Source organism: Scyliorhinus canicula, chromosome 7 (assembly GCF_902713615.1).
Source record: "Scyliorhinus canicula chromosome 7, sScyCan1.1, whole genome shotgun sequence".
Lineage (NCBI taxonomy): Eukaryota > Metazoa > Chordata > Chondrichthyes > Carcharhiniformes > Scyliorhinidae > Scyliorhinus > Scyliorhinus canicula.
In genome coordinates, this window is record NC_052152.1 from 198,234,193 (window position 1) to 198,250,514 (window position 16,322).

Genomic DNA, 16,322 nt, shown 5'->3' on the forward strand with positions numbered 1-16,322 from the left:
GTGATGTGTTGTTAATTCTGCATTAATCTCATCATTGGCAGTCGGCTATGAGTTGGCCTCAACCAACATCATCAGACTCTTTGCTGAAGAGAAGGGGTGGGGGATCTGAAGAGTGGAGGGAGGGATCTTTTGGCGAACTTGAATAATTGAGGCGTCACCAATGTCCGAGGAACAATTGTTCTTAATCTCAGGCCTTGTGCTTCCTTTCGATCTTTGGGATCAGCAACTGCCCCCCCCCCCCCCCCCCCCCCCCCCCCCCCCCCCCCCCCCCCTGCCCCTACTAGCCCCCTAATTCATATGTACCAGAAGGTAGGTGTTATTTTTAGTTTGCCAAGGGAAACATTCTTTGGCCCAAGACGTTAACTTTGTCAGGTACTTGTCTAGCTCCGCCTTTAACCAGAGTGGAGATAACCAGATACGATGCGGACATCCAAATATCTAAACCCCTTGCGATGACACATTTTACCACTTCAGCTGTTAAAAAGTTATTTTTTAAATTAGATTGCGAAGCAACAACTGTGTGTCTGGAGCTGGCCATTGTTAGCGCACAACATGGGCTGGTCACTTCACCTTCAGGAGATCACAAGGGAGGTGCTGAATTACTTCACGAGAGGTCAGTCAGTACAAAATGTACAAAGAGCAGTTTTACACGCAAAGACCACCCCTTTCCCACCCTCCTTTTTCCCCCCATCAGAACACTGCCAGAACAGTCGCCTACAACGGCTTGGCCCTTGCGGGAGGAATGTAGTAGCACGAGGGAAGAGCAATCAGTGTTCAAATCTCTTGTGGGCACCTGGTAAGAGAGAGGAAGACAGGTGATTTCCTTTCATGCACTCGATACCAATCTGAAGGGAATGCGCAGGTCAAGAAACATTCCTTCGCCTCCCCTGCTCCCCGTTTTCAACACCAGCAAGGAGAAATCACGTTCCTTTGACATTTCTTTTTGAAGTCGAAAGTTCTAATCTCTTGAAAGAGTTCCATTTTTATCAAGAGGTAAAAAGAGTGTTTTGAATATGTAGAATTTGATTAGATACCCCACATCCATTTTGATTGCACAGGCAAATGTTTATCGTTTTTTTTTGGACTGCGGGGGGGGGGGGGGAAAGAGGTGTACAGGAGGCTTTTACTGTCCAGCTTCAAAATGTTCCTGCGACCAACACGTAAAATGGCATTATTTCTGGTGAATTGATTCAGCAGTCTGCCCCCTGCTTTGCCAGGAGTCTTGCTGTAGTTTATTTGTGATCCGCTGGCTTACATTACAGTCGAAGCACTCAAGAGGGTTCGATAAATCTTAAGCTTTATTTGTTCCCCCTCTTGGTCGGATATCAATTTCTTTTTTTTTAAATAAAAAAAAAATGTATCTTTGAAAGCAGAGGCCTCCATCTGATATCGAACCCTGCGGCCAGGACGGGAGCTTTGATTCCAGTGTCTCTGTCGGTGTGTGGGTCAGAGGTCACGTTACTGCACACTGGCATCCGGGGTAGCTGGGGTGGCGGATCTGGACGTCACGGTGGACGGGGGCACCTTCTCCAGAGCCGGGCTCTTCTCGCCTTTGGCAGCCTTCGGGACCGAGCCTCCTGCAGGCAAGGCCTTGGCCTGGGTCTGCAGGCTCTGTCCGCAGATGCGGTGGTGCTTCTCCCAGTCTTTGTGCTGGCAGAAGGAGCCGCAGTAACGGGCTGCATTGCAGCCGCTGCAGGTCTCGCTGGCTTTGCGTCCACAGTTCCAGCAGCTCTAAGAAGAGAAGAGAGAGATCAGGCCTGGGGTTAAAGGTCAAACTTTCTTTTCTCTTGAGAAACAAAACGCACCCGTCTCTAAACCACAAATATGGTCCTCCATCTACCTGCAGGACACACTATGCACTATATACCAGATCCACTGTAACAACTACCAAAGCTCCTACAACAGCAGCTGCAGAACTCAATACCTCCACCACCTAGAAGGACGAGGGAGGCAGGCAAATGGAAACACCACCAACTGCAAGTTCCCCACGCACTCGCTCATCATCCGGACTTGGAAATAGATCACCATTGTTGCTGGGTCAAAATCCTGGAACTCCCTCCCGAACAGCATAGTTGGTGTACCTACACTAAATGAACTGCATCGGTTCAAGAAGGAAGCTCATCGGAACTTCCATCAGTGCAGTCAGGCTGGACAATAAAACGTGGCCTTGCCAGCAACACTCACATTCCACTTCAGTTGAGGCCTAGAGTTGTAGTGTAATGGAGATCATCATAGACTAGCCAGGCCAGGGGCACAGTGGCTGGGGGTGGTTCAGTACACAGACGTTTCATGCCTGTATGGTTCAATTCTACATTGGGTAGTGTCACGGGAGTGTCCCTTTAAGAAAGGTTTCGTCTTATCACATGGCTTCAGTGATGTCATTTTGTGGGTGGAGCTGGGCTCTGGCTCTGTGAGGCGTTTTGGTTTTGCTTTCAATTTGACTGCTGTGGACTACAGATAGGAGCAAGAATTGTTTTGGCCCGCGTCTCTATTTTCATTTTGAATATCTGTTCCAGTAAAAATCACCTTGGTGGTGGCTTTGGAGATATAATTGCTTTTCGGAAGGAGTTTGAATCTACTGGCCGAAAACCGGATCAGAATCTTAGGCACTAAGACCACTCTTAGTCAAGTGAGAATGCAGTGTGCTGGGCCACGCCTTTGAATAGGGGTTTTTGGTTTGGTGGATTTTGCTTTTGAATTGGAACAGTTAAGGGGGAATTCATGAAGTGTAATGCATAGATTACTGTAGCTGGCTGGTGTCTTTATGTTTGTAATTGGTAAAAATTTTTGTGGTGCGTTTGTGTATATATGTATATATATATATATATATATATATATATGCTAAGTTCTGAGAATAAAGCTTGTTTTGATTAAAGTGTCTAGGAAGACTGTTGAATCACACCTGAAGGGAAGGTTCTTGTGCTCATCCTAGTCAAATTCTACATAAAGGTTGTAGGTCAGATGAACTCCAAAATATACTTTGGAGTTTCTAAAGCCTGGCCCATAACTGTAGAGAATGCAGTACTTGATCCACTGGACCAAAGAACAAACAAAGAACAAAGAAAAGTACAGCACAGGAACAGGCCCTTCGGCCCTCCAAGCCTACGCCGACCATGCTGCCTGTCCAAACTAAAATATTCTACACTTCCGGGGTCCGTATCCCTCTATTCCCATCCCATTCATATATTGGTCAAGATGCCCCTTAAACGTCACTATCGTCCCAACTTCCACCACCTCCTCCGGCAATGCTCCCCTACTGAAACTTCTACCACCTGGCCGGGCTCATTCCCCAATACCAGATCCAGTACAGCCCCTTCCCTAGTTGGACTATCTACATATTGCTTTATGAAGCCCTCCTGGATGCTCCTTACAAACTCTACCCCGTCCAAGCCCCGAGTACTAAGTGAGTCCCAGTCAATATTGGGGAAGTTAAAGTCTCCCATCACAACAACCCTGTTGCTTTTACTCCTTTCCAAAATCTGTCGACCTATCTGCTCCTCTATTTCCTGTTGGCTGTTGGGAGGCCTGTAGTAAATCCCCAACATTGTGACTGCACCCTTCTCATTCCTGATCTCTACCCATATAGCCTCGCTGCCCTCGGAGGTGTCCTCCCGTAGTACAGCTGTGATATTCTCCCGAACCAGTAACGCAACTCCGCCACCCCTTTTACCTCCCCCTCTATCCCGCCTGAAACATCTAAATCCTGGAATATTTAGCTGCCAATCCTGTCCTTCCCTCAACCAGGTCTCTGTAATGGCAACAACATCATAGTTCCAAGTACTAATCCAAGCTCTTAAGTTCATCTGCCTTACCTGTTATACTTCCTGCATTAAAATATATGCACTTCAGGCCACCAGACCTGCTGTTTTCAGCAACATCTGCCTGTCTGCTCTTCCTCAGAGCCATACTGGCCCTATTCCCTAGTTCCTCAGAGCCATACTGGCCCTATCCCCTAGTTCCTCAGAGCCATACTGGCCCTATTCCCTAGTTCCTCAGAGCCATACTGGCCCTATCCCCTAGTTCCTCAGAGCCATACTGGCCCTATTCCCTAGTTCTTCAGAGCCATACTGGCCCTATTCCCTAGTTCTCCCTGAATGTTTTGACCTTCTGACCTATTGCTCCGGTGCCCACCCCGCTGCCATACTAGATTAAACCCTCACGTGTGACACTAGCAAACCTCGCAGCCAGGATATTTATGCCTCTCCAGTTTAGATGCAACCTGCCCTTCTTATACAGGTCACACCTGCCCCGGAAGAGCTCGCAGTGGTCCAGATAACGGAAACCCTCCCTCCTACACCAGCTGTTTAGCCACGTGTTTAGCTGCTCTATCTTCCTATTTCTAGCCTCACTGGCACGTGGCACAGGGAGTAATCCCGAGATTACAACCCCAGAGGTCCTGTCTTTTAACTTTCTGCCTAGCTCCCTGAACTCCTGCTGCAGGACCTCATTCCCCTTCCTGCCTATGTCGTTAGTACCAATATGTACCACAACCTCTGCCTGTTTGCCCTCCCCCTTCAGGGTGCCCGCTACCTGTTCTGAGACATCCTGGACCCTGGCACCAGGGAGGCAACATACCATCCTGGAGTCTCTTTCACGTCCACAGAAGCGCCCATCTGTGCCCCTGACTATAGAGTCCCCCATGACTATTGCTCTTCTGCGCTTTGACCCTCCCTGCTGAACATTAGAGCCAACTGTGGTGCCACTGCTCTGGCTGCTGCTGTTTTCCCCTGATTGGATACTGTCGGGGGCAATAGCCTAAGGGGTATACCTGTTCAAGAGGGGGACAACCACAGGGGATTCCTGCACCGACTGCCTGCCCCTTCTGGTGGTCACCCATTTCTCTGCCAGCACCTTGGGTGTGACCACATTTATATAACTGCTATCTATGACGCTTTCCGCCACCTGCATGCTCCTAAGTGCATCTAACTGCTGCTCCAAACGAACCATGCGGTCTGTGAGGAGCTCCAGTTGGGTGCACTTTCTGCAGATGAAGCCATCTGGGACGCTGGAGGCCTCCCGGACCTGCCACATCTCACAGTCAGAGCACTGCAACCCTCTAATTAACAGTGTGTTAACTAATTAGTAAATTAAATTTAAATTTAAAAAAAAGTTACTGTTAACTATATGATTCCTGGCACTAGATTTCTACTATAAATGTAAAAGCTAAATACAGTACTCTCCGATCTCTGGCTTAGATACCCCTCTAAATTATGATCAAGTAATTAATTAATTATGTTTAATTAGTTTAACAATGTTTAATTTTTAAATTTAGTGCAGATTCCCTATCAGCCAATCAGGTCACAGCTTTCCTGTGACATCACTTTGCATTCGCTCCCCCCCCCCCCCCCCCCAGTTGGATCATTCACAATAGCAGAATATCTATCATTTACCTGTTCCCAAGCTGCTCCCTGGCTCTCACTCCCAAAAATGAAGGCCGCTGGAACCTGGGGGTAAGATTTTATATCACCTACCATCCCAGGGTGCTCCCTGGTTTTCTCTCTGCTTCCAGGAATGCACTCTGGATCTCTCCCTGCTGATTACCAGTTACAAAGCCAAACGAAGGAAACAAAAACAAAAAGGAAAACAGCACCTCCTCCCACTCCGCGCCGAATTACCACCATGCCCAAATTACCAAGTTCCAATTCCCACTCTGGCTGTGTCTCCTTCACCTGCGCAATCAGCCTTTTGTTAAAAGAGGGGTCATTAATGCTTCAGCGCGCCAAAGCTTGCGCGGTCCGAGGATATGGATGAAAAGGGAGCCTACCTCACTGGTGTCTTCCTGCTCATTGATGACGGTGAATGCGTCTTCGGCTGCTTGCCGTTTGGCGTCCGCTATCTTCTGCTCCATCTTGGCCCTCTCTGCCGTTATCATCTCGTAGGCTTTCTGCTCGGCCTCCGTCACTGCCTTCTGCAGCTGCGACACAGCCTGACGCTTGACCTCGTTCACTGCCTCCTCTATTTGCCAGTGAGAAACAGAAATACCGCTGAGAGACGGCAAGACACCAACCGGATACTCAAAACTACGAGAGGGTTTTGATAAGAGTGGATGGGGAGCAACTGTTCCTCCGGCTGGAGAGTTGATTCTTAATGGATGCAAGTGCAAGGCAATTGTCTCATAGAATACAGAGGGGGAGATGAAGAGATTCTTTTTTGGAGCATCGGGGGCAGGAGCAGGCCATTCGGCCCCTCGAGCAAGAACAGGGATTTGTTACAGTCTGCTTGCACTGCCCGAAAACGAGGTGGGAACAAATTCATGATAACTTTGATGAACATGCATGGATTACTCCTGTGCATTGCAATGTTCCTCACGTCATCAAAAGCTTGCGTGAGGCTTTGCCGATCTCCACATCAGCAGAGGTTGATAAAATGATACTTCACTTGACGCAGACAACTTGCATTTATATAGCGCCACTAGCCTAAACACGCGGGTCCCAAGGTGTTTCACGGAGGTACCCTGAGGGAAAGGGTCAGGCAGATTTATAGTCACTGAATTAAATGGACTGAAAGATTAGCCTTAGACAAAGTGGATGTTTGACTCTACACTTGGAACCTCACTCAAATGGACACAATTAGCAGGGTACATCCCGAGCATTGGGTTAATTTAATTCCATTTAAACCTCGCAAGTGTTAGAATCAGAAGAGAAATAAATAAATGACAGGTGCATGGCACCATTGTTATGTAATTGTCACTTGCAGATGGCACTGCCACACTCACGCACACAGACATGTTGCACACACTGACACACACATACATGTCACACACAAACATGTCATACAGACAGACACACATCACATACACAGTCTCACATACACAGACACATCACACACAGACATGCACACACACCTCACATACACACACAGGCATGCACACGGGCACGCATACACACCTCACACACACACACACACAATTGAAATGCCCTGTAGGTGCCAAGGGGCCAGGGCAGAGTCACACTTGGTTCCGCTCTCAGTTGGCAGATGGTGCATCTTCTGTGGGTGACGGTTTTCTTCTCTCTACCCTCTGCTCTTTTTCTCCTCGCCTCCTACCGCCCCCGCAAAATGGAACGCTGTGCCGAGCAGAAAATGCCAAATCCTGCTACCCAACCCACCAGCTGTCGAGCGAGCCAAACGCCAAAAGGAAATATCAAACTGCAAACTTACATTAACTTTTCTTTCCTCCTGCTGCCTTTCCCTCTTCCTGTGTTTGGTTCCCAGTTCTTGCTTCCTAATACCACATACCTTCCTTGAACTTAGACCACCTCTTTTCCCAGTGGGAGAGAGAGCTGTATAATGGGCTCCCAATGCACTGTCACCCACTTCACATCAAACCCCCCCCCCCCAAGGATAATTTCACCTCCAATGGATCGAGTGACAACTATGCCGACGTACCATTGCCTGGCGATACACAGGAGGAACCCAATTTATTTCTCACACACACACCAGTAAATGTGGTTTGTAAACACAGCACCTTCAGGCCAACCCTCAAACTCTGAAGTGCGTAATGCATCGAATTACTCAGAATGTAACAGGCCATTCAGCCCAGTTAGTCCGTGCTGGAAGTTGTGCTCCTCACAAGCCTCCTCTCACCCCTCCTTTATCAAGTTAACCTACCTCCTTTTCTATTGTGCATTTATCCAGCTTTCTCTTCAACGTATCCATTCTATTCTTCTCAACTCTCCGGATAAAGATGTTTCTCCTGAATTCCCTTTTGGATTTAATAGTGACTATGTTGTATTCATGGCTCTGGCTTTGCTTTTTCCTTTACATGGAAACATCTTCTCTATGATCCAAAGATGTGCGGGTTAGGTGCATTGGCCATGCTAAATTGCCCGTAGTGTCCTAAAAAGTAAGGTTAAGGGGGGTTGTTGGGTTACTGGTATAGGGTGGATACGTGGGTTTGAGTAGGGTGATCACGGCTCGGCACAACATCGAGGGCCGAAGGGCCTGTTCTGTGCTGTACTGTTCTATGTTCTATGTTCTATGTCTGCCCTACCAAACACTTTCAGAATCTTCAAGACCTCTATCCGGTCAGCACTCAGTTTTTCTTGTTTCTTGAAAAAAAAAGAGCCCCAGCCTTCAATCTTTCCTGGTCAACATCGGGTGCTGCGCCCGAAAAACAGCTCACCACGCGCAGCCCGGTGTGGCCGATAGAAGCCGGGAGGCCAGCTCGCAATGCCTCGCATGATCTAACGCGATCTCACGAGACGTCGCGATGTAAATTTCGGCCATGGTGGGCGGGATCACTTATTTTAGCAAATCTGCACATTAGAGCGAGATAGCTAATCCCACTTTAATGTGCAGATACCCGAGGTACCCGAGGTGTGCGATCTATTCCCTTTGCCTTAGAAACATTGGGTGAGCGGCGTTCAGTGCTGATCTCCACAAACGATCTCTCTTCTGCGCTTTGACCCTCCCTGCTGAACATCAGAGCCAGCCGTGGTACCACTGCTCTGGCTGCTGCTGTTTTCCCCTGATTGGATACTGTCGGGGGGGGAATAGCCTAAGGGGTATACCTGTTCGAGAGGGGGACAACCACAGGGGATTCCTGCACTGACTGCCTGCCTCTTCTGGTGGTCACCCATCTCTCTGCCAGCACCTTGGGTGTGACCACATTTATATAACTGCTACCTATGGCGCTTTCTGCCACCTGTATGCTCCGAAGTGCATCCAACTGCTCTAACCAAGGCGTCGTGAGGGTCTCCCAGGGGATCAGAGGGTCCCAGGTGCATACACTGTTGGTGCTACCCTGGTGCCCAGGTGACAGCCTGGCACTGCCTTAGTGCCTTGGGGCTGTCGGGGGTCACTTCGGGGGCTTTTAGAGAATGGAATGCCATTTAAAAATGGCGCGTGGAGCTCCTCGGTACACAAAACGGGGCTGTGTGTGGCCTCGGCCGCGCATGAGGCAAAACGTTTTCTCTCTGAGTGTTAAGAGTCTTTGGGCCTGAATAGGTGGTGGCAGCAAAGTCTTGGAATATCTTTGAGGCAGGGGTGGATAGATTCTCGGTAAGCAAGGGAGTGAAGGGTTATTATCAGGTGGAGGCAGTTTTGAGCTATGATCTGATAAATGGTGCAGCAGATTTGAAGGGCTGAATGGCCTAACCCTCCTCCTTGCTCGCATACTCAACAAGTTCTTAACAGTACAGCTATGCCAAGAGGCTCAATAACGTAATGTGGGCCTCGTCCACTGGAGTATCACTCATTGGGAAAGAGATTCAAGCACTGCCCAATATATTGTTCAAAGGAAAGGGAACTAAGGGTGGGATTTTCGGTCCCCCCCCCCGCCCGGAAGGTGCGGAGGATTCAGGGGCTAGGCTGGCGCCGCCGGGTCAACCGGCGCCGAAGGGCCTCCGCCGGCCGGCGCGAGTTGGCGCATGCACGGGAACGCCAGCGTGTACTGGCGTCATCCCAGCGCATGCGCAGGGGAAGTTCTTATCGGCGCCAGCCATGGCGGACTGTTACAGCGGGTGGCGCGGAGAGAAAGAGTGCCCCACGGCACAGGTCTACCCGCGGATCGGTGGGCCCCGATTGTGAGCCAGGCCACCAAGTCCCCCCCCCCCCCCTTCTGAATTGGGCATTCTGAATTCTCCCTCAGTGTACCCGAACAGGCGCCGGAATGTGGCGACTCGGGAATTTTCACAGTTACTGCATTGCAGTGTTAACGTGAGCCTACTGTGACGCTAATAAAGATTATTATTGCGTGCCCCGCACTTGCCGCTGCAGGAGAACATCCCTTGGGGGTTAGATTCAGCCTGGCTTACCTGCCTTTTTCCAGATCTCATCTGGAACATAGCCCGTTGGTCTGTGAGTGATCTCTCTTTGAAGCTCTGCGGAGATAGAATTAAACTTCAAGTAAATCTGTTATCCCTTTTCTCCGCAAGACACACTCAAGCCCCCCTACACAAAAGCAGGATACTCGGTCAAGGAAAGCCGCCACTAAACCATTCCCTTTCCAGTGAAGAGGAATGGCCCCAGCTCCTCCATCCCTTCAGGTCACCTATTCAGAACCCAACCGTACAATTCATTTCACTCAATGAAAGGGAACCTGGATCTGCGTCTGAAGTGCTCCAACCTGCAAAGCTGAGCACCAGATGCCGAAAAGTGGGATTCTTTCGGCCGACTGAGCCACGATGGGCTGAATGGCCTCTTGCTGTGCCGCAATTTTCTACGGTTCTAAATAGAGAAAAGGTTGATGCAGAATTGATGTGTCCCTGGTGGCACGGTGGTTAGCACTGCTGCCTGACAGTGCCAGGGACCCGGGTTCAATTCCAGCCTCGGGTGACTGCGTTAAGAGTTTGTACGCTCTCCCCGTGCTGGCGTGGGTTTCCTCCGAGTGCTCTGGTTTCCTCCCACGGTCCAAAGATGTGTGGGTTAGGTGGATAGGCCAGGGATGTGCAGGTTCGATAATGGGGTTAGGGCAGGGTGGACGGGTGGTTGAGCGAGTGCTCTTTTGAAGGGTTGGAGCAGACTCGATGGGCCGAATGGCCTCCTTCCGCACTGTGGGGATTTTATGGTGAATTCACGGCAATGGTTTATCCCATGTACTGCAAGGGTATTAAAGGCTACGCAACTAAAATGGGTAATTGAGTTAGGACATCAGCCATGACCTAATTAAATAGCGGAACAGGATCAAAACCCGATGGCCTCCTCCTGTTTCTATTACCTCAGGATAGGTGCTGCACTCCTATTGGAATTCCAGAGGGAGGCCTTTGGAATAGCAACAGGGACTTTCTTGCATCAGCAACCTGACTTTTCCAGGATTCCTAACCTTTCAACCTTAACAAGGCCAATGGAATTGCGGGAAGCCATGCTGACAGCATTGCCAAAGGAACAGGCTCCTTCCACTGCAAGGCCCTGGTTGCCATGGTGGCTAGGCCCTGCTCGCAGCCTGATGGTTCAGGTAGAGAACTCCAGCTGTATCACATGGGCCCCATGGTAGAGGGGGTGATCCAGACCCAGGGAGTGGACTCCTGCCTGAAGAGTTAAAAGTATCTCCTTTAGAAAAATTAAAGGGCAGGTTGATCCCTCACACAGGGGACCGCAAGGACATGGAAATGACTGTGATGCAGTGGTTAGCACATGTTGCCTCAAGGTGCCGAGGTCCCAGTTCAATCCCGGCCCTGGGTCATGTGGAGTTTGCACATTCTCCCCGTATTGTGTGGGTTTCACTCCCACAGCCCAAAGATATGTAGGCTAGATGGATTGGCCACGCTAAATTGCCCCTTAATTGGAAAAAATTAATTGGGAACTCTAAATTTATAAAAAGGAAATGACTGTGCGGGGTGGAGCTGTCAACTCTGGCCTCTGGGATATATTCCTAAATGTATCAACTGCTCCGCCCTACACTCCTGCCATTGGCTGCCGAACAAGATTGTGGCAATCCCATCTTCTCTCAATCAATTGGAAAGCAAGCTCATTACTTGATTGACTGACAATCAAAAGAATTGACAAACAGCCTTTAATCTCCATTAAAAAATTTTTTTTAGAGTACTCAATTCATTTAGCATGGCCAATCCGCCTAGCCTGCACGCACGGCTAAATCGCTGGCTTTGAAAGCAGACCAAGGCAGGCCAGCAGCACGGTTCAATTCCCGTACCAGCCTCCCCGAACAGGCGCCGGAATGTGGCGACTAGGGGCTTTTCACAGCAACTTCATTTGAAGCCTACTCGTGACAATAAGCGATTTCCATTTCATTTCATTTCATATTTGGGCTGTCGCTGTGGGAGTGCAAACTCCACACGGATAGTGACCCAGGGCCGGGATCGAACCTGGGACCTCAGCGCTGTGAGGCTGCAGTGCTAACCACTGCGCCATCATGCTGCCCTTATGTCCGCCATTTTTGTAACAAGTAAACAAATAGTTCAGAGAAAATGCTCTCGGAAGTGGCCGTTGACCATCCTGTGACATTATTTCGAAGAAGGGCAGGGGAGTTCCTCTCCGCGTCTGGATTAACATTGGTCCCTCGTTCCAGACCACAAAGAGAGTCTGATGATTTGCTCATTACCACGTTGACGTTTGTGGGAGCTTGCTGTGCACAAATTGGCTGCCATGTTTCCTACTTTACAACTTTGAAAATGACTGGCTTTGAAGTGCTTGGGACTATCCTGCGGTCATGAAAGGCTCTATACAAATGCAGACCTGTCTTTCTTTAGTTCAGGGCAGGCTGGGCTGCTGGGTAAAAGCAGCGAGTCAAACAGACACAGCAAGGGTTCCAATTTTGCGCCAAGTGAGCCTATTTCAGCCGGGGTGGCAATAGCAGTACAACAATCGGTCTCAGAGACTGTGGCCGGCAAGGTCACTGGTTGGGCAGCAGACCCTCTACCCGATTATTCTTCACCTGAACTGGGCTAGGAGAGGCCGAGAAGACTGTAGACTGGAACTGAAAAGGCTGCGGTTTTCCAGCACCAAGATTAGAGTTGGATAAAACGTATGAAGAAATTTAAAGAGGGTTGAAAGAAAATGGGTAAGACAGGTAGACGCCAAGCCTAGCCCTGATCTGCAGGTATGCAGACTTACAGAATACACAGTACATAGAACATACAGTGCAGAAGGAGGCCATCCGGCCCATCGAGTCTGCACCGACCCACTCAAGCCCTCACTTCCACCCTATCCCCGTAACCCAATAACCCCTCCTAACCTTTTTGGACACTAAGGGCAATTTATCATGGCCAATCCACCTAACCTGCACGTCTTTGGACTGTGGGAGGAAACCGGAGCACCCGGAGGAAACCCACGCAGACGCGGGGAGAACGTGCAGACTCCACACAGACAGTGACCCAGCGGGGAATCGAACCTGGGGCCGTGGCGCTGTGAAGCCGCAGTGTTATCCACTTGTGTTACTGTGCAGAAGTTTTGTTTGCACGTCAGGCCCCACGCTCCTGATCTATGGGCATCTGGCGGGGAGAAGGGCGGGTAAGGAGGAGGAGGACCTCATGAACCTGCTGCTGTTGGCCAAACTCGCCATCAACCGGTCCGAGAACCTCAGGCAACCGAGCTGTCGTCCAATCAGACTGCCTCCCCGTCTTCTGCGGCTACATTGGCCGGCTGAATGTCCCTGGAGAGGGAGCATGCAGTGTCCACTGACACCATCGAGGCCTCCCTGGGCACCGCAGGGCCTGCTGTGCCAAATTGACCCTTTTAAAACATCAAACCAAAGTGTGATTAAGTTTAATTTGATTAAGTTTAATTTGCTCTTTGTTTTTGTTTCTGGCAGTATCCCTTTAAGGGGCTGCCCCTTTTAATTTGCCCCTCAGTTTGTTTAGTTTAGTTGATTTGGTTCAGTCGAAATAGTTGGAGCTGACATTTACACAATGCGCTGAATGACCTTTTCATAGAATAAGAGCATTAAAGCCAAAGGAGCAGGATTGTTTGGGCAATTTATTATGGCCAATCCACCTAACCTGTATGTCTTTGGACTGTGGGAGGAAACCGGAGCACCCGGAGGAAACCCACGCACACACGGGGAGAAGTGCAGACAGTGACCTAGGCCGGGAATCGAACCTGGGACCCTGGAGATGTGAGGCAGCAGTTCTAACCACTGTGCCACCATGCCATCAGTTGATCCTCAGCCACAACATAGAAAATCGAACATACAGTGCAGAAGGAGGCCTTTTGGCCCATCGAGTCAGCACCGACCCACTTAAGCCCTCACTTCCACCCTATCCCCGTAACCCAATAATCCTTCCTAACCTTTTTGGTCACTAAGGGCAATTTATCATGGCCAATCCACTTAACCTGCATGTCTTTGGACTGTGGGAGGAAACCGGAGGAAACCCACGCACACACGGGGAGAACGTGCAGACTCCGCATAGACAGTGACCCAGCGGGTATCAAACCTGGAACCCTGGCGCTGTGAAGCCACAGTGTTATCCACTTGTGCTACCATCCTGCCCAATACTACACTGTCAATCCATGCTCCACTCCGGGGCATTTTGACTTCTGTGCGATAGTGTAAAATGGCCGATTTGGCAACCTGCTTTCCATTTAATCACCCATTTTACATCCGCTGTGATGTCCATTTCCGCTGATTTCACCGCCATCCATTTCACGCCATCTCGCACGGTGCAAATGGCCGCCTTTCATTTTCAGTACCTCTTTCCCTTTCTATCTTACACTACTAGTACCCCTACTACTACCTCTGCAGCAATTTAGTTAAATCCTCGTTAAAGCAGCCAATGAGGGCAGTGCAGCCTCTGCCCTACTCACCGGACTGAATGGTGTCCGTGCTCCCTGGACTGAGTCGGAGATGGCCGCTACCTCCCTTTCGCACATCCTCGGTGTCATTGTAACGTCTCATCCAGTAGTTCAGCTCCTCCCGGTCAGCCTCTTGGCACCTGCAGAGGACCGACAGCGAGCGGCGAGTCTTCTCCACCATGTCCATGATGCAATTCAGGAGCTGCAAGTAAAGCAAACGTTTTTGGTCTCTATCTGATATGGCTCCACTGCGGACAACAAAGGTACTGGCGGGATTGTGCTAAAACCCAACTCGCGTCAACAGTTTTGCCCCAGCCTGCTGACTGGAGACAGAAATATTGGCGGAGAAAGAAAATCTCGCTGCCGGCAAGTGTAGGCTAGGCCACATTGTTTCCCAACATCAGCGAGCGAGTAAACGCTAGGCAGGCAGTACTATCCCAGGATTCACTGCTTCAGGGAAAGCTTCCGGGGCGGGATTCTCCCATTTGGCGGCAGAGGGTCCACGCTGTCGGAAACGCATGGGCAGCTGGGAGTACCGATTCTGGCCCCTACAGGGGACCAGCACGGCGGTTCACGCCGCTCCAGCCTCCCATCCCAGTGCAAACTGCGCGCCGCGGGATTCGCGCATGCAGAGTGGCGCCGGCGCCAGCCTGTGCGGTGGCTTCCCTCAACACGCCGGCTCCGACGCAACATGGCACGGGAGTTCAGGGGTCGCTGCGGAATAGAATAGGCCCGAGGAGCGAGAGGCCGGCCCGCCGATCAGTGGGCCCCGATCGCGGGCCAGACCCCATCAGAGTCGGAGCACCCCCCCCCCCCCCCCCCCCCCCCCAACCACAGGCCGCCCCCCCCCCCCCCCCCCCCCACCACAGCCGCCCCCTCCACCCTGCACGCAGAGTTCCTGCCGGCTGCGACCAGGTGTGGGCGCCGCTGGTGGGACATTTTGGAGCGGCCGCTCGGCCCATCCCGGGGAATCGCGTGCCGGTGTCGGGGCGGCGTGGCCCGGTTGCAGGGATTCTCCGGCCCGGCCCCGGGCTGGGACAATCCCACCCCTAATCTTTCTGGATTTAGACAAGGCTCTCACTGTTACAATGTATGCAGAGTTTAAAATAAAATATTTGAAAAAAGTAGAATTTTTAAAAATCAAACTGAGTTTTAAATGAATTCAAAGTCCACCAGCTGCCATGGTGGGTTCTCTAATCAATGGGCAGGATTTTCCCAGCCCGGGGACGGGCCGGAGAATCCCCGCAACCGGGCCAAGCCGCCCAGTCGCTGGCACGCGTGAAGCGGAGAATCGGTGCCATTGGCGCCGGTGCGTTTGGATGGCCGAGCCCACTCTAAAAAGGCAGAGTCCCACCGTCGCCGTCCACACCTGGTCGCAGCCGGCGGGAACTCTGCGTGCAGGGTCGGCAGGGGGGCAGGGGAACTCTGACCCCTGGGGGGGGGGGGGTCCTACGATGTGGCCTGCCTGGCCCGCGATTGGGGCCCACCGATCAGCAGGCCGGCCTCTCGCTCCCCGGGCCTATTTTCTTCCGCGCCGGCCCCTGAACTCCTGCGCTACGCTGCGTCGGGCCGGCACATTGAGGGTGGCCACCGCGCATCCCACAGTGCACAGTTCACGCCGGGATCGGAGGCTGGAGCAGCGTGAACCGCTCCAGTGGTGTGCTGGCCCCCTGTAGGGGCCAGAATCGGTACTCCCAGCCACGGAGTTTCCAACGACGTGGACACTCTGCCGCTAAATGAGAGAATCCCGCCCCATGTTTCCAGGGCATCAGCCCGGATCTCTCGATTACCAATCCAGTGGGGTCACTGCCATCATCTCCCCCTAGTGAGCAGGGGACCCGTAGGGCAAGTTGATAAAGTGGCTATGAAAGCATTGGTGTTCCATGGGTTCATTCATGGGATAGAAGGGCACAGACATTGTACTGAACCAGCCCGTGCTTGCAAAGCTCAGAACATAGCGCCCTAATGTTAGAGAAAATTCTGCAATTGGGCAGCATTTGCTGAACAATCCTGAGTGTGCCCAGAATTACACTAACATCCAATGTAAGATTATCAGTCAGGCTCACAATGCACCTTACTGATGCTTGTTAGAAGCCAGGGCTCGGTCCTCTGCAGGCAAATGGACTATGCCCAGA

At 51.0% G+C, this 16,322-nt stretch overlaps 1 protein-coding gene across 4 annotated transcripts in view; it reads right to left on the reverse strand.

Annotated features, from left to right (window-relative positions):
* Positions 1-274: 274 nt before the first annotated feature.
* LOC119969688 (protein CBFA2T2-like) overlaps positions 275-16,322 on the reverse strand; it is a 162,087-nt gene continuing 146,039 nt past the window's right edge. For all 4 annotated transcript variants that reach the window (XM_038803674.1, XM_038803671.1, XM_038803672.1 and 1 more), the window contains 4 exons: positions 14,200-14,389; positions 9,756-9,821; positions 5,765-5,955; positions 275-1,731 (listed from right to left, as the gene is read on the reverse strand). In XM_038803674.1, the coding sequence (XP_038659602.1) occupies positions 1,459-1,731; positions 5,765-5,955; positions 9,756-9,821; positions 14,200-14,389 (720 nt within the window). In that variant the 3' untranslated portion in view covers positions 275-1,458. The remainder of the gene's footprint in view (positions 1,732-5,764; positions 5,956-9,755; positions 9,822-14,199; positions 14,390-16,322) is intronic.